An 18,201-nucleotide genomic window follows, 5' to 3' on the forward strand; every position below is an offset into this window, starting at 1 on the left:
AGTTTCTAGAAGCTTTGAAGGTGATTCGTAAATTAGTATTTTTTTAAATATTATATAATTTTTGAATTATTATAATTATATCTAAAATCCACCTTTAAGCCATCAAAATTTACCATCTCGAAAGGAAATGAATAGTTTTCAGTGGCGTTAAGAGATATGTGGTCTTCTTGAGACTCGAAAAATTATTTCAACAAAAATAATATTATAAAGATAATATTTTCTCAAAAATGTTTTGATCATCTGAGAAACAAATTATAAATATAGAGTAGAGTATAATATAAATATCATTAGACAGCTAAAAGTTTTATTTTATATTAGTTCATTTTACAATAACTATAGAGGCACTATAAAACTCAACATGCATGTTTACGCGAAGAAAAATACAGACCTTATTTCCCTCATAATTCGAACATTTGCCAAATTACCCTATAAGTTGAAATCAAAAGATTACGCCAGCAATCTGTAGATTTCATTAAATGCGATACTTTTTCAATATTATTGCAAATCCTTGAACTGTTGATACAGTAACATTTGTTTTTATCAATAATATATGACTATACTAAGTACAATCATTAATATACCTATTTTCCTAACATTATCATAGGCCCATTAAGTACATATACCATTCTTAGGTATTACACACTCATTTAGCCTAAGAAGGCCACTTCATATAACTTTACAATATTACATTTACGGTGATTTCCGAAAATAGTTGAAATGCAAAAATGCCACGTTCTTAAATATTTGTGCTGATTTATATACTGACTCCCTAAGTGTATAGTGTAACGGTTAATTTTAGGTCTATTTGTAGATATTGAAAAACGAAAATATAGAACTTCATCTCTGCATACAAATATGATAGACAGTATACAGTTCTCGCAGCACCAATAAAATTCGTTTTTACTTTTGGAAGACCTTTCTTTAAACTTATTAAACATGCTGCTACAAACTATTTACAAAGTTGTTGTTATGATGACACGCTTGGAATGTCTTAAAACATTTACTGTAGTGTGGCTGGATGGCGTTACAACACGATATAACATCGGAACGTTTTAACACAACGCTAAAATGTACTTCAGAAAATGCGATACTCTTTAACTGCCAATAATAAGTTCAGAGGTGTAAGGAATGACTCCTCCTGGACCGGCTAAAGACGAGTCACCCATCAATGTTTCATCAATCTCTCTGGCAGCTAAACGACCTTCATTAATGGCGTGAACAACCAAAGACTGCCCTTTTCGACAATCTATAATAGAACAAAAAAACCACTGTTAATATTAAAAATATTGCAAAAACAAAAGTAAAAACGCACCTCCAGCTGCAAAAACTTTAGTCACAGAAGTGCTGTATTTCCCTGGCTTGGATTTGATATTGGACCTAGGATCCTGGTCTAGCCCAAGATCTTCCACCACATACCTTTCTGGACCCAAGAACCCCATAGCAAGGAGAACTATATCTGCCTGAAATTTAAGTCAGAAAACCATTTCTACAAATGCTTTTACGTTGGTTAAATAAACTAGAAAGACAAAAACAATACCTTGAAATCACGAGTAGTTTCTGGGAGCTCTTCCATATTAAACCTTCCAGTAGCATCTTTAACCCATTTCACTTTTACTGTCCTGATACCAGAAACATGTCCATGTCCATCATCCAAAAACTCCTAAATATTTAAAAGGGCATATTAGTTCTTAATTTTAATTAAAATCAGCTCTAAATCACATACCTTGCTGACGATTGAAAAATGACGGGGATCTTGTCCATACTTTTCCTTAACTTCATCATGTCCATAATCAACTTTAAACACTTTGGGCCATTGCGGCCAAGGGTTTGTAGTATCTCGATTGCTTGGAGGTTCAGGAAGGATTTCGAAACTAACAATACTCCTTGCTCCCTGAAAACGATTTATAAGTAACAAAAAATAATAGGTTACTTTTGAGATATCAATTAACAACCTGTCTCAATGAAGTAGCGATACAATCACAACCAGTATCACCACCGCCAATGATAATAACATCTTTATTTTTGGCAGAAAGTGGTAAATGATCAATTTCATTTCCGTGTTGTTTCTTTTGCCATGTTTCCAAGAAATTCATGGCAAAGTGAATTCCCTCCAAATAACGTCCTATTAACAGTGAGTAAATTAAACTTGGTAATGTTAATATACCAATATTTAGTATTTACCCGGAATAGGTAGATCACGTGGCCAAGTAGCTCCAACTGTTAGCAAAATGGCGTCACTGAGATCAAGTAGCTGTTTGGCGGAGACATCTTTTCCAACATCGGTACTTGGCTTGAAGACAACTCCTTCAGAGGCCATTAAGTCAACCCGCCTTTTTACAACCTGAAAAATTCAATTAGATTCAGGGTACTTTTGTTTGTAGCATGAGAAAGATAGTACATCATACTTCTTTGCTAAGCTTCATAGTTGGAATGCCATATTGCAGTAAGCCACCTATACGATCATTTCTAATGAAAGTTACAAGGTCAGTAATGTACACCAGACTACGTAAATTTAACGCAAAGAGTTACCTTTCATAAACAGTGACTGTATGGCCAGCCTATAGAAATAAAAAAAAATAGATCAGTTTTGATCAAAACCTATTAAATTAAAAAATTACCCACTTTATTCAGTTGGGCAGCAGCCGCCAGTCCAGCTGGCCCACTACCAACTATGGCTACTTTTTTGCCAGTTCGTGTTTTAGGTGGTTGAGCCTTCATCCAACCCTTTTCAAACGCTTTATCAATTATAGAACACTCAATGTTTTTGATGGTGACAGGAGGTTCATTAATACCCAAAACACAGGCACCCTGGATATAATTTTTTATCATTAATAAGATGTCATTTAGGAAAAATAAAATGTAATTTACACATACCTCACATGGTGCTGGACAAACACGACCAGTAAACTCGGGAAAGTTATTTGTTTGCAACAATTGCTCCAAGGCCTCTTTCCAGTTGTCCTTTAATAGAAATGCTACAATTACTAATTGCTTACAAGTTTTTTCAAAGTTCTTCACAAAACACTAACTTGAAAAACAAGATCATTCCATTTGGGAATGATATTACCAAGTGGACATCCATAGCTTGATTGGCAAAATGGCACACCGCATTCCATACATCTGGCTGCTTGCTTCTTCAACCCTTTTCTAACACCAACAAAGTTGTAGATTTCATTCCAGTCTTCTAATCTCTGACTTGGTGGGCGATAGAAAACTGTTTCCCTCTTATACAACTTAAATCCTCTGAAAAGATTCAATGGTATGAAAACACAATAAGAATTATAAACTGAAAAAAAAAACAAAGACACCTCAGTTTATCAAGATTTTTGTTATTATCTTGGACAACATCTTCTATATCTTTAACCACTTTCTTTTCAACTGGACCATTGGAAAGAGGTTTCTTCGCTTCCTCAACAGCTTTATCCTCTTCCATTTGTTTGAGTACTTGCTGGAATTCTTTAGGGAAAACCTGGAAAATTATTCAATTTTTTAAAATTTTTAAGCTTTAACACATTGGAATTTTTAGCAATATAATTATGAGGTTTCCACCTTGACAAAAAACTTTTTGTTTTCAGACCACTGTGATAGTAATGATCCAGCAACAGTAGAACCCGTTTTTTCTTTAAACTCTTTGATAAGTTTTTCAACCAAAGTGCAATCTTCAGGCTTGTCCAATTTATGCAAATCAACTGTTAACTGGTTACACCGGCTTGCAAACATTCCATCCCTAAAAGATTCAATGATCGAAATGAAAAACTTTCTTAAATTCAACAAAGGAGACCTGAAAATTACCTGTCAAAGATATAGGCAATTCCTCCTGACATTCCAGCAGCAAAATTCCTACCAGTTGCGCCGAGAATTATAACAAGGCCTCCGGTCATATATTCACAACCATGGTCCCCAACACCCTAGAAGGTATATTCAATGGACTTACAGGAGGAAAGATAAATATTTCCAAATGTGGCTGAAACAAATTTACCTCCACGACTGCTGTAGCACCAGAATTTCTAACACAGAAACGCTCCGCTGCTACTCCTCTAAAGAAAGCCTTTCCAGATGTGGCTCCATAGAGACAAACGTTTCCTACCAATATGTTTTCTTCGGATTTGAAATCCTTTGGCAAAGATTTTGGCGGATAAACTACAACTTCACCACCAGATAAGCCCTACAAATACACAAGCGGCATTAAATTATTGGTCTTGTCTTATTTAACAGCTTAATTGCGAGTGATTACCTTTCCCACATAGTCATTACAATCACCTTCTAACTCTACTGATATGCCTTTAGCCAAGAAAGCGCAAAAACTTTGACCAGCAGAGCCTTCTAGCTTCACTCTAATACTATTATCTGGGAGTCCATCATCTCCGTATTTCCTGTCAGTTTAACACATGGGAGTTAAATCTGGATCTCTCAATTACGCAATAGCAAGGATCGAACAAGGGTCCAAAAACTCCCTAGGACCAAGGCCGAGGGTCTTCTAAATAGACCAAGGCTCGGATCAATTCTGAGCCCTAAAAATATCAAACAAGGGTCTAAAAACACCCTCAAGCAGAGTCTGAGGCCAAGGGTTTAAAAATGTTCAGCTCGGCATGGAAGCTGAGGGTCTTTTAAATGGCAGTGGCTCCAAGGCCAAGGCTTGATTCGATCCTTGCGCAATAGGAAAACTTACAAAGAAATATAGTAACTTAATGTTGAACCAAAGCTTGGATCTGTGTTACTAATGTCCATGTGTATAGTAACATCTTTTGCTTTTCCAGCTATCACATTCTCTGCTTGACGAATGAGGAGATTGTCCTAGATTAAAATAAATACTTTTCAGTATAGTATCGTTAAGAGAAAAGCATTTCTGAAAACTCGAAACTAACCAGCCTCTTTTGAAGACCAAAATCCTGCTTGAGGGTTCCGCCAACTATGTTTACACCGGGTCTCATCTCAAGGGCATTTGTTAGAATGGCTTTGAAGTCCAGAAGGCCAGCCTTTGGATTTTGAGGAGTATCTCTCACTTTCAAGAACTCTGTCCTTCCAATTAGGTCCTGGAATTTGCGGATGCCTAGTTTTGCCATATACCCTCTTATCTGAAAGCAATAATTCATTAGAAAAGAGGATACTTAAATTAAGTTGGTTAGCTAACTTCTTCTGCTAAGAGGAACATGTAGTTGACCATGTGCTCTGGTTTTCCCTCAAACTTTTTCCTAAGATCTGGATCTTGGGTAGCAACACCGACTGGACACTAAATCAGAGAAAAAAAACAAGTTGCTTCTATTCAAAATTATACCATTATATCATTATGTCATTTTACCGTATTTAAATGACACTTTCGCATCATGGTACATCCCAAGACAATTAATGGAGCAGTAGAAAAGCCAAATTCATCTGCTCCCAGTAAGGCTGCAACAATCACATCAAAACCAGTTCGAATTTGACCATCAGCTTGCAAAACTACTCTTGATCGTAAATCATTTTGAACAAGTGTTTGATGAGTTTCAGCAATTCCCAACTCCCAAGGACCACCGGCTCCTTTTATACCAGTCCAGCTACTAGCACCAGTGCCACCATCGTGGCCAGATATAGTAATGTGCTCCGCTTTCCCCTTCAAATATACATTTAAAGTTCAATCTCAAAATAATTTACATTCAGAGCATTTTGAAATATTACTTTAGCAACTCCAGAAGCAACCACTCCAACTCCAACTTCAGCCACTAGTTTTACAGAGATTCTCGCATTGGGATTTGCGCATTTCAAATCATAGATTAGCTGAGGCAAATAACAATATTTTATCTTCAAAGTCTTTAGATATTATGCAGATAATAGTACTAAAGTTTCTATAATTACAAATGCAAGGTCCTCAATGGAATAAATGTCGTGATGAGGGGGAGGGCTAATTAGACCAACTCCGGGAATAGAATGTCTGGTTTTAGCAATGTCTTTTGAAACTTTGTATCCTGGCAGCTCTCCACCTTCTCCTGGTTTGGCTCCTTGGGCCATTTTAATTTGAAGTTCATCAGCATTGGCCAAATAGGCGCTTGTCACACCAAATCTTCCAGAAGCCACCTTTAGTATTGCATGAACACAGTTATTCTTGTATATTCTCTCAGTTCCAGATTATAAAATTTACTTGTTTGATAGCTGATCTTGCATTATTGTTCTTGTCTGTTATGTTCCATCGGTTTGCATTTTCTCCTCCTTCTCCAGTGTTAGATTTCCCACCTACTCGATTCATGGCTATAGCCAAGGTGGTGTGAGCTTCAATGGAAATACTACCAAAACTCATGGCACCAGTGCAGAAACGTTTAACGATATTTTTAGCTTCTTCCACTTCAGAGATATCAATTGCCTTTCCTGGATATTTCAAATCGAGCTGCCCTCTGATAGTGCACGCTCGAATACTCTCCATACAGCTTTCTACAAATTTCTCGTAAGAGTCATGGTTGTTTCTTCGGGTTGCATCCTGCAAAATGTTAAAAAAAAACAACAATATTTAAAAAATACTTTAAAACATTGTTAGTCAGTATTAACCTGTAGATTGGCGACACTGTTTGGGTCGTTTATATGTTTTTCTCCACCTACTCGCCAGTGAAAATATCCCGGATTTCTTAACGTTAGATTATCACATTCTCGGTCGTGATAAGCAATTGTATGTCTTTCAATACTGTCTTTTGCCAATACTGCGAAAGTTGCACCGCAGAGACGTGAAGCTGTGTTCTGAAATAAATTTATTAACTTTAAATTTAAGCATCAAATGAAAAATGTCAACAGCAATATTACTTTGAAACATTTATCCACCACTTCGACACTTAAGCCAATGGCTTCAAATATTTGAGCTCCTTTGTAACTCTGCAGAGTAGAAATTCCCATTTTGGCCATTACCTAGTTTTAAGAAGACAAAAATAGTTTACCAAGCCTAAGAAAATTTTCATCAAATATATTGTTTTGAAAGAAAAATGAATTTCTACCACTACATACGTAGTTTGTTTAACCAATGCGGTATTGGTTAAACACTACCACTAAATTCGGCCCAACCTTAGCAATTCCTCTTTCCATGGCATCGCAGTAATTCTTGTAGATAACTTCGTCTGATAGAGAAGATTCAAAGACTCCTTCATTTCGTAGTCTAGACATTGTTTCAAACATAAGATATGGGCATATAGCATCTGCCCCATAACCAAGTAATACGCAGATGTGGTGTACTTCTCTAAAAATATAATCAACATAAATTTAAGTCACAAAGTCATTTTGTAGAAATATACCTAGCTTCTCCGGATTCAACAATTAAACCAACTTTCATTCTTTGCCTTTCATTAATCAAATGATGATGCACAGCTCCAAGTGCTAGTAATGAGCTGAAATGATAAACATGATTTATTATGTCTAGTTTGAGAATCAAAGTTAAGACTGACCTAACAGGTACAAATTTACATCCAGCTTTTCTGTCAGAAAGGACGATAAGAGTAAAACCATCTATAGCTGCTTGGCAAGCTTCTTTGCAAATACGATCAATAGCCGGCAGTAAACCGGACGAGCCTTCGCTTACTGGGAAAACAGTATCAATTGTACGAGTCTGTAGCGAGTAAAAAACAGATATAGAGAAGAAAAGAAGTATTTTAGAAATCACAAAGTAGTAAGGTATCAGTATCATGAAAAGTGTCTTACTGCAACACATTATTGCAGTTTTGAAGCTGATCACACAGCTGGCAGTAGACCCTGCAGATTGAAAACGGACATCAAGGTCCATAATGTTAAGGGAAGGATGGGTTTTGTACATAATTAGGAGACAGGGAATGCGTTTTGTTGTTGTTTAAAGTTTGGAGAGGAAAGGAAACCTACAAGCTACAAGGCAGCACCGATTGAGGGACACCACATCGCGACAAATTTGTTAATTGAATCTCTTCACACGTACGAATATATGACAACACAGAAGATATATATATACATAATGACAATAATAAAACCAAAAACCTTTACCTTTCAACCATTTGTATAAAAATGGTATTTCAAAATTTTACATAAAATATCTTAACATATATATATTAACCCATCCATAACCATTTGTAACAAACCTTGCATGAAAACTTAATAATCCCACAGCCAATGAAAGTATTAGAGAACACTTCAAGGAAGGTAAAAATAAACTTTTCCGAAACTGAATATTACCTTCCAGCCTTTAAACGTTGTTCTTTTAATGACTTCAACATCTTTTATCGATAAAATGGGGTTCTCCAAATATAATCGACGACACTGAGTTAGACTTGGTTCAAGCAAATTACTTTCTGGGCCAATTGGACAGGCCTATAAATAGTGATTAACATAAAGAAAATTTTCTAATAATTAAATCTTTGCACACATACCAATGACATAACAATTCTCTCTCGAAATGGATCTATGGGAGGATTGGTAACTTGAGCAAAAAGCTGTTTGAAATAATCGTAAATCAGGGGCTGATACATAGACAAGCAAGCTAAAGGAGCATCATTTCCCATAGAGCCCAATGCTTCTTTTCTGAAAATTGGAATAACTAAATATTAGTATTAAAAATAATAACAGTATTACTTTAAATTTGTAAAAGAAAAATGATAAACTTACTGAGTTTGAACCATTGGCAAAAGTAGCAGATTAATGGTTTCAATAGTGTAACCAAATAAGGCTAGCCTTCTGTCACGAACTTCATCTCTATCCATTGAAAATTCTTTGGTTAAGCTTACGCTCTGTCCACCGGTGGGTGGTTTATCAGCAGTGTGCAAGTCATTGATAGTGAACTAAGCAACAATCAAATAAGTTATCAAATCAATTAATTTTTTTCTCAAGCCAAATTTACCATTTCTTTCAAATACTTAGCCAGAGGTCTTTGCCTGGCTATTTGCAATTTTAATTCTTCATCTTTAGTCATAACTTTCTCCTTAGTGTCAACTAAGAGCATTCTTCCAGGTCGGAGTCTTCCCTTTAGGGAGTGAAGAAAAATAACATCTTAAGACTGCAAAAAATAAAGCAAAAGTCAAAGCTATAGAGTGAAGGAAATTACTTTATGAACAACTTCTTCACTGGGGATATCGAGAACCCCGACTTCACTAGCCATTATTACGTGATTATCTTTAGTCAGATAATATCTAGAAGGCCGAAGACCATTTCTATCCAAAATTGCACCAATATAACGACCATCAGTGAACGTAAACAAGGCTTGGGAGAAAATTCAAATTATAGCTCTATTAAATCATGTATGGGCAATTTAAATAAAATGGTCTACCAGGGCCATCCCAAGGTTCCATAACACAGCCACTCCATTGGTAAAATTGTTTTTTCTCCTCCAGCATCATAGGGTCATTTTGAAATGCTTCGGGAACCATCGTCATTGCAGCCTTTAAAATTTAACAGTTTTAATGAGGTTAGCCACCAAAAGTCCCCAAATAAAAAAAGTCTTGTACCTCTGGTAGACTGCGTTGTCCAGCAAGTACAAGAAACTCAAGAGCATTATCTACAGCACCAGAGTCTGACAAATTGGGCTCCACTACTGGATACAGTTTCTTTAGATCCTTGCCAAACACAGAACTGCTCATAACTCCTTCTCTTGCTCTCATCAAGTTTATGTTCCCCCTCAAGGTGTTTATCTCTCCATTATGTGCAAGCATTCTAAGTGGTTGAGCTCTTTCCCAGCTTGGGAATGTATTAGTCGAGTATCGTGCGTGAACAAGGGCTAAATAGCATTCAAACTGTGGTTCTTGCAGGTCACAAAAATACTGCCAAATTTGATTTGTGGTAAATTGTCCCTAAAAATTTGATTAATTAATACACAAGATAAAAGTTACAGTTTGCAAGTACTTACCTTGTATACAATAATCTCTGTTGAAAAGCTACAAATGTAGAAATATGTCTTTTCATTTGGAATGGAATGGGTAGAAACTTTTCTTAGTATATAGACCTGTAATTTAAGGAATTTAACTTTAGTAAGGCTTCAAAAAGAGCTGCTATATTTAAATTATTACTTGTCGTTTGAAAGTCTCTTCATCAAGCCCGGGTCCTACAACAAAGACCTGCTTCATTTTAGGTTCAGTTGTCTTAGCAATTGTACCAATTCGAGAATTATCAACTGGTAGATCACGCCAACCAAGAACCTATAAGAACACAAAATTTAATTAAAAAACTAATTTTACAATGACTAATATTATTTACCTTTAGCCGACATTCTTCAGCAAGCTTGGTGAACTGTTTGACGCAAGCCGCGATTGTCGCTTCTTCAAAAAATATTATTCCAGTGGCATATGTACCTTTGGGTGGTAGCTCAATTCCAAGAGCCCTATTAGAAAAAAGAATGTTTATAGACATTAAAATGGGTCACTTATTTCCAAAAGGTATATACTTTAATATATAAGGTTGGATTTCCTAGGTTTTAATAACAATAGGGTTGGACACACGCATCGGTATCGGCCATATTAACAAAAGCCGTTACAAGTTTTACAAAAAATATTATAACTAAAAGATTATTCAAGGTAAACACTCACTTAAGTTTAGTTCGGTAAAATTTATCGGGGATTGATGCCATGAGCCCAGCGCCATCACCTAAATTTAAAAATTCAATTATTTCTATTTTTACAATTGAAATAAATTTATCAAAACCATTAAATTTATTCTCACCGGTGCTGTTGTCACACGAGCAAACACCGCGGTGCTCCATACGACGTGCCATGGTGGCAGCATTTTCAACAAGCTGAGATAGAAAAAAATATATAAACCATTATGAAAGTATAAAAATAGCAGTGACAAATATTGATCCATTAAAAAACTTTTTCTGCGCTCCTAAATAGCAAAGTATATACAAGGTTTTTGGATAGAAAAACATTTTCAGAAAATGGGGCTTGAAAAAAGGCAGATAAAGTTAACCTTTCTGCTGGCAACCCCATCAATACTAGCGATGAACCCAACTCCACAAGCGTCTTTTTCTAAAGCCGGATCATAGAGCCCTTGGGCAGGTGGAAAGCCTCTCAACAACCTGGACCCATCTTCGGCAGCCATCGGCTGGAAATGCGAAGAATGGTCAACAATATTGATTCAAATAATCTTCAGGAGCTTCCAAAACCTAAAAATATACAAAATAAATTATACAAGGATGGATATTTTATCCATTTGCTTCAAATACACGTAACTTTTTAAGATTTGTGTATAAAGTTACGTGGATTTTGATTTTGGGCGACGATAAACAAATTGTCTATTTATTTTGGAATAATAGGCTAAGCCGCCTGTAGAAGTGTTCCACCACGCGTACACCGCTGTTAAGGGTAAACGCCACTACCAGGGGCAAGGGGCAATCATTCCTTCCTATGCATATGGAATAAGTTCGGATTTTGCGCTAACATAATGTGAGACGATTATGGCATACCGACAAAACAAATTATTTCCGCCATCTATAGCTACGAGGAATACATTTATGTTTTATAGGGTAAAGTAGAAAAAAAGGGTGAAAATTTGGTTCGGACACACTCAACGTGGAAAAACAGGGATACGCCCAAAAATAAAGAAAGGGGAAAACATAAATCGTATTGGCTTTCCAATAAAAAGGAGAAATACATGTAGACCGGCGACTGAGAGGTACCTTGGCTTGCCTTATGGGTGGTCTTATTGATTAGAAGTCGCCGAGCGTCGTAGCGTTTAGAGAAATGAGAAAACAGCGTAGAAAAGAGTTTGAGAGGAGGAACTAAGAGAAATCTTCGAATCTAGGAAATTGCTTTCATTCACTCGTGATTGAATTCACCGTGTTTTCTGATTAGGTTGCGCGACGCGTTTGAAGTTGAAGAGATGACACCACCAATAGAGAGAAATTTGGCTTCCAAAAAGAAAAAAAATCCACCAGCATAAAATGGGAAATTGGGGGCATAAATAAGAAGTCGCTGTCATCTCTCTATCTCGTAAAAAAAGCGCCGATGTTGCAGCAAAGTTTTAAAAATAGAAGATAAGCCGCTTTTACTCGGCACGTTGCTATAGCGAATCCGGTATTTAAATCTTTCGGCGATAAAATGGTAAAAAGAATGTAATTGGAGAAGGAACCGCGAGTTAAATACCTAAGGCTGTCTATGTCGTGTTTGTTATAAGATTAGAAAGAAAGCCAGCAAAAAAAAAGCAAACAGATTAACAGGTCAGTAGCGAGAAAGCTTCATTCAAAGACACAATACGGTTAAACAAAGAAAAGGTATAGGTAGCTTTGCGCCTACAAAAGAAATACACGTATGAAAGAGTCGAGGGGCGGGGCAAAACTTCTTCCGCCAGACGTTGATACGAATATAAGAAATCCGAACGCGATGGACTAAAAAGAGAAAAAGTTACGGAGGAAGAAGAGCGTGGAATGGAGGAATCGCTTCTAAGCCCCCGATGGAGAAATAATGGAAAATCGATCCAACTTTTGGCGAAAAGCCAGCAGCCAGCCTCAGGAACCCCCCTCACTGGCACCCACGCCTATACGCAGTCTGTCGAGAACCGAACATTCCAACAGCGGGTTCAACCGACGTACGTACAACGGATAGAAATGCCAAACGACGATTGCCGTTTCCATCTTACTGACACATTCGGGAACCCTTCTTTTGTAACAACGCGCGGACAGCGTCGGGAACTGAAAGACAAAAGACTGATTTGCCCCTCTCCGCTCCTCCTTGTTCTATAAAGAGTGATTACCTTTTTGTAATCTTCCCAAGTTAATCTACTCTTATTCAATTGAAAGCCAAAGCCACGTTTCCAAGCGTCGCTCGCTTGTATATTATTGAAGAGGGGAGGGGGGACTCAATCCGGCTCTTGGGATTAAGATAATTAAAAACAGGTCGTCGTTAATTTTAAAAGCCCGACATTTGGGAAAATATCTAAAATTAAAACCACATAAATACGTGGGTTTCGCTAATGAAAACGCGAGCGGTATAAAAGGCACGCTAAAGAAAGGGCTAATTGCCTGGATCCGCTTGTATCGCCGCCAAGAATTTTAATTATTTTAACACGGTTATTGTTATAACGGTTGAAAGTACACCGGCGAAAAGTAGAAAAACGCGCAAGCACTTAAAACCAATTATCCTACTAGATCGGATTACGGTTTAAACATTTACTAGCTACTCTCTCTCTCTCTCTCTCTGAACATGACTAACCCAGACGGGATATTCAGAGAACTTGAAAATATTTGTACGAGAAGAGTGTTGAAATTATTATAATTATAGATATACTAAAATTTAGTAGTAGCAGAAGTTCGTAATAAACCCCTATTATGAACTTCTGGTAGTAGCTATTTTTATCTATATATAGGTCTACAATGTCGTATGTTATATCTTGCCAAATACAAAATTGCAGCGGTAATATGGGGAAGGGGAAGAAAAATATAAAAATTTCCTACATATAAATAGGATCTACATAAACGATGACAGACTTTACTCTCACGAAACACCCACGCGTGAGATTGGCTGATTTTTAGGAAAAGCCAAAGTCGTAGCAAATTCCCGAATCCTTATCATCCCTAGTCAAGTAGTCTCAGAAGCTAGCTGCAGCGTCTCTCTCTATCTAGAAACCAAATCATACGCGACTCTTTTTATCCGGAGACTTTAACGTTTGGACTCTTCCCTTTGCGCGACCACCGGGGGAGAGATAATACCAAATTTTTTAGCTTTTTCGACCACGACGGCTCCCACTCTAGCGATTCGCTATCGTAACAAGATTCTCTACTTCGCTGATCCTGGGGAGAAGGGTTTAGAGAATTATTAGGATCTAGCGAGCTTGCGCTAATATCGTCGTACGTGATCCCTCCCAGGACCTAGCCCACCATCCGAATAACTTTTCCGGGGCCTTATTTTCCAAAATTAGAATGGACGGCCGGGTAGAGGGCTTTCATGGAGGGGAGGAGGCTAGATAATTCTCACTTGCCATTCCGCTAGAGAGGGTGAACCTTAAACCGTCTCAAAAATAGCCTAACCAACAAAAGCCCACGTCGCCGGCGTCGCTGCCGTGAAACGAAATGATATTAGCGCCACTACATACCCGAATTGGCGTAAAAGGAGCTGCGTTGGGAATTTAGTTTACTCTTAATCGATCCGTTTTCGCAAATTTATACGCCTTTTGATTCACGCATTCGACTATTTTTGTGGTAAACAATGCTCTATACCGTACCCCTACAATGCACTGGCGCAGTTCACGATATGGATTTATTTTACCGCGCCCCGAGTACGTAGAACGAAAGCTTCACTGCGAAGCTTTTCTAGGTTAGCTCGTTCGCTCGTTGCATCGACCAGACGTAACTTTCGCGTTATTTTGTTAAAGGGAAACTGGATACGTTACGGAGTCTAAGCCGGCGATATTAGCGATACCAATGCTCGCGTGCGCTAAGAAAGTAAAAGTCGATTTTCCGAGGGGAAATGGAGAACGTTTTTTATGTCACTTTATGGAGGAAACTAGTTAAGGAAGCCGGTTACGAAAATAATATTGCGACATTACGTTTTAACGAGAAATTATGTCGGTAGCCGACAGCGAATTTTTTCCACCGTTTTTATCGTAAAAATAAATTAAAATTAAAAGCCTGTCAGTTGGGTTCAGAGAATGGGGAAATATTTTATCATACTAGGTACCTAGTTCGATTTCTTGGAATGTTTCAAAGCAAAAGTGGGGATGATAAATTTGTAGATTTTTTGGCTTGATTCAAAGTAAATATGGGGATAATAAAATTTTGGAAAAGTTGGGCAAAAATTTATCGAAAGATAAAAATTGACACTTTATTCTAATATATCTTTATCAAGCGATAGAAACCCTTTACAAGTTCACCCTAATCTTTGGAATATAAAATCTTACATGACCTTCTACGTTAAAAATTGAAAATAAAACTTTGTAAAATAGCAGAATGATACATAAAATGGTGTTTCGCAAGTAGAGCGATACTTCAGTAGCAGTATGAAAAGTAGATAAATCTACATCTGCCATACATAGGCTATTGCAGATGCCTCGTTGTCTTTCACATATTTTTAAAACAAAACAAACTTTATGGAATTTGCAAAACTATAATACAATAGTCTGATAGTATAGTAAATGAGGGGCTTAAAAGTTTAAACAAGTCCACTTACATTCAATTTAAAATGAACCTGCCCATTCCCCCAATTTATAGAGGACTCTTTTTAGAGGGGTAATTTTTGAAAACAAGTTTTCTACCATCTTTTCAGAGTACATTCGAATTTTAAAGTCTCCCTTTCTGCCAATAACTAAATACAAAAAAATTCATTAAATTTCCTGTTACTGTTTCCTTTGGCTATTTTCTGGCATAATAAATTCTTTGATCACGAGAGTTGTTGTGTAACTTATAAAGTTATAATTAATACTTTCACAAAAATTTTAATATTTATACCGTTTTTTTTAAGATCATGGGGAAAACAACCATCATAAATAGCTTGTCTCATTTAAAAACTGTTTCGTGCCAAATATGAAAATGTAATTAATTAGTAATGGTAATATTTAAAGGATAATTAGTAGCTACTAATATTTTTGGGTTGGATAATCCAAAAAAATAAATACTGATAAGTGGGTACTACTAAGAGATGCAGAAATGAAAATGTTTCCTTATTTTTAAAAGAATCCCTCTTCCCTCCAAATGTACTAGTTAGTTTTACTTATTTATGGAAATATAATTGTTTTTGTAGCTCTATCTTTCATTCAAAGATAAGATTGCTCAATATTGTTTACATTCGTTTTTTATATCTATAAATAAAGAAGGGTTCTTTAATTCTAAAACTCGGTTATTAGGCGCATTATGGTACCTAAAGGTCAAAATGTCATGTCACTGTCCACAGGCGATATAGAACAAAGTTCGCTTGCCCTCGGCCTTGGCTGGCACCGAAATAAATAATACAAAAATGTTATTACTTACGTGCAACAAAATGTTTTTATCTTGTGATAGAAGTACGAAGGTGATCAAATATATAACAGTAGCGGTGAAATGATATTCAATATGGTACTTCGAAGCGCAAAAATTGCAAGTTACCGCACAACGTAAACACACCGACTGCTTCCCGTGGAATGCTTCGGTGGAATGCCAAGAAACGCAAGGAGTCGCTTCCTACAGTTAGCGCTCAAAACCGAAGCCCCTCTATTTATTATTATGATTGTCCCAACCCAATATCCAACGCTGTGGCCCTATTTAGATTTACGAGCTTTGTGTCTCTTTACCGTGTGCTAAGATAGAATAATTAAAAATATCCGGAAAACTGCTAATCGGTGAGAGTTTGCTTTTGTAGGTTTTATCGGACTCAACGCAGATGCGTTCTTCTAATCTTGATAGATTTAGGTTTCAACGAAGATATTGTTTGAGTATTAATAATTTTAAGTATCTGAAGTGTCTTATCACAGTATTAAAACATTAAATGCCGGGATATTAACGCTTTTTACGACAATAAATCAAAAGTGAGCGTGTCTTTATACGTAGGCCACTTTTTCCATTCCAATTTTCCAAAATTAAAATAGTTGCGATATTGTGGAAGGTCTTATATTTTCTTTCTGGCGTTAGATAACAAAATCTACCAGAAAAATTCATATATCGTAAATGATAAATTCTTAACACCAGAAAAACTAAAAAGCTACGGAGAAGCTTTAAATCATATGAACACGTGTTTGGAAAATGAGGGGAGAAAATCTGCAAATAGGATTTAGTTATTCACGTGATCACCTATCTACCGGCGCCTGTTCCAAAGAAAATAAAGAGAGGAAAAGAAATCGCGTCTAGGAATATGTAAAGACTACTCACTTCCGGTATTGTTAAGATGCAAGCTTCGTATGTTGAAATAATATTAACCGAACACGTATATCACGCGAAAGTAATAGCTTTTAAACGACGAGATAGTTTTAATACCTATACCAAGTAAGTTTCTATTCCTCTATATAATAATAATCAGCTAGGCTAATACCCAAGGCACCACCCTAGGCCTAAGTCATCAAGCGACTTTTGAAGCCTTTTAATTCAGGTGGCCGGGTTAGACTGCGTAGGAGGGTAGTGGCAAGCCCTGCATGCCACGTGATCGAGCCAACAGCTCCCTACACTAACTATTACCGTTAACCTCAACAAGTTTGTGCCTGTTCGTGTATGAAGTTCGAATTTAACGCCTAATGTTGGAATATTACTTAGGTTTATTACGATAAAAAGTTTTCAAGATAATAGGCCTTTCTATAAAATAAGCTACGCTTGCTGAACTGGTTTTATGTAGCTCATTCGTCACGAAATACATAGCTCAGTTCAGTTTATGCTTAAAATCAGGGTACCTCGTCGAATTTACTCTTATGTCGAGGGCTTTTCGTAGTATATCGTCATCGACACGTCACCCGTGACGCAGCAGCAACATCAAACAATAAAGCCAATGTTACTTATAAAAAGGCCTATTTTAACACCTCCAAAAAGCTTGGTTACGTTCAATAACAGCAGAAGTAAATGAACCAAGTTATCGAAATAGCGCTCAGAATCGGAGGGCGTTTTCCTTATGAAAATGATGAGAAAATAGAGTCCAATAAAAGCTAATTTCCATCTCAGTCTTTTGACGTGATAAATTGCACTTGGGAATTTTCGGTATAGCTATTTCTATGTATAAAAAATAGTTTCATAAGAACAAAAATATTTTTTTTCAGCCTAGGAACGCGCAAAATTTCAAATTCGAGGTCCAAATGTAACTACATAAGGAAAGCGCCCCAAAATGAGGAGTATAGCAGTGTGATAACTTTGGTTCATTTACTTTTGGTAACAGTCAACGAAAAAAAAAACCTGATGGTTTTATATTTTCAACCAATGAGCTTTTTCGTCATAATGACGTCGTAAGTTGTTGAACGCTTTTATTCTGTCATCGGTGTTTTTTTAGAATGGTATTGAATTTATAGTAGTTTTAAGTCAGTCATCGGAAAAACACAGATGATGACCATCGTGACGTCAAAACCGGAAACACGAAAAAGCGTACAATAGGAAACAGACCTCAGCGATTACTAATCGGTGTGTCCGATGAGCATTGCTGAACGTACCCGTAGTTTCTTTGCCTGTTCATGTCCGAAGTTCGAAATAAGCGCCTAATTTCCGTAATCTACTTCCCCACCAAGGACGAACACATCAGTTTAAGCACAATTACATAATTTGAAATGTTCCCTAAAATTATCTCCCTCCCCCTTTCTAGGGATATAAGTCACTTTCAAATAACGTAACCTTAGTTACTATATAACAAAAATAAAGAATAACAT

The 18,201-nt window shown here is 36.7% G+C and overlaps 1 protein-coding gene across 1 annotated transcript; it reads right to left on the minus strand.

Moving 5' to 3' along the window:
* Positions 1 to 293: 293 nt before the first annotated feature.
* LOC149932697 (uncharacterized) lies at positions 294 to 16,292 on the minus strand. The gene is made up of 42 exons (XM_090156716.1): positions 15,860 to 16,292; positions 10,870 to 11,065; positions 10,624 to 10,696; positions 10,491 to 10,548; positions 10,162 to 10,285; positions 9,975 to 10,103; positions 9,815 to 9,910; positions 9,417 to 9,758; positions 9,239 to 9,350; positions 9,017 to 9,171; positions 8,813 to 8,935; positions 8,581 to 8,753; positions 8,346 to 8,496; positions 8,152 to 8,286; positions 7,398 to 7,558; positions 7,248 to 7,340; positions 7,021 to 7,192; positions 6,766 to 6,867; positions 6,517 to 6,702; positions 6,116 to 6,448; positions 5,833 to 6,051; positions 5,656 to 5,754; positions 5,300 to 5,590; positions 5,132 to 5,230; positions 4,866 to 5,075; positions 4,670 to 4,794; positions 4,235 to 4,373; positions 3,980 to 4,165; positions 3,793 to 3,908; positions 3,550 to 3,727; positions 3,309 to 3,469; positions 3,030 to 3,243; positions 2,875 to 2,961; positions 2,623 to 2,808; positions 2,530 to 2,558; positions 2,406 to 2,466; positions 2,182 to 2,341; positions 1,953 to 2,122; positions 1,724 to 1,891; positions 1,538 to 1,660; positions 1,313 to 1,460; positions 294 to 1,246 (listed from the first exon to the last, which is right to left on the minus strand). Exons 2-42 carry the CDS (start codon positions 10,999 to 11,001, stop codon positions 1,095 to 1,097), a joined length of 6,171 nt encoding a protein of 2,056 aa, XP_090012842.1. The 5' UTR covers positions 11,002 to 11,065; positions 15,860 to 16,292; the 3' UTR covers positions 294 to 1,094.
* Positions 16,293 to 18,201: the final 1,909 nt, after the last annotated feature.

The sequence above is a fragment of the Leiobunum rupestre genome, chromosome 8 (assembly GCF_980474605.1).
Source record: "Leiobunum rupestre chromosome 8, qqLeiRupe1.1.hap1, whole genome shotgun sequence".
NCBI classification, from domain to species: Eukaryota; Metazoa; Arthropoda; class Arachnida; order Opiliones; family Sclerosomatidae; genus Leiobunum; species Leiobunum rupestre.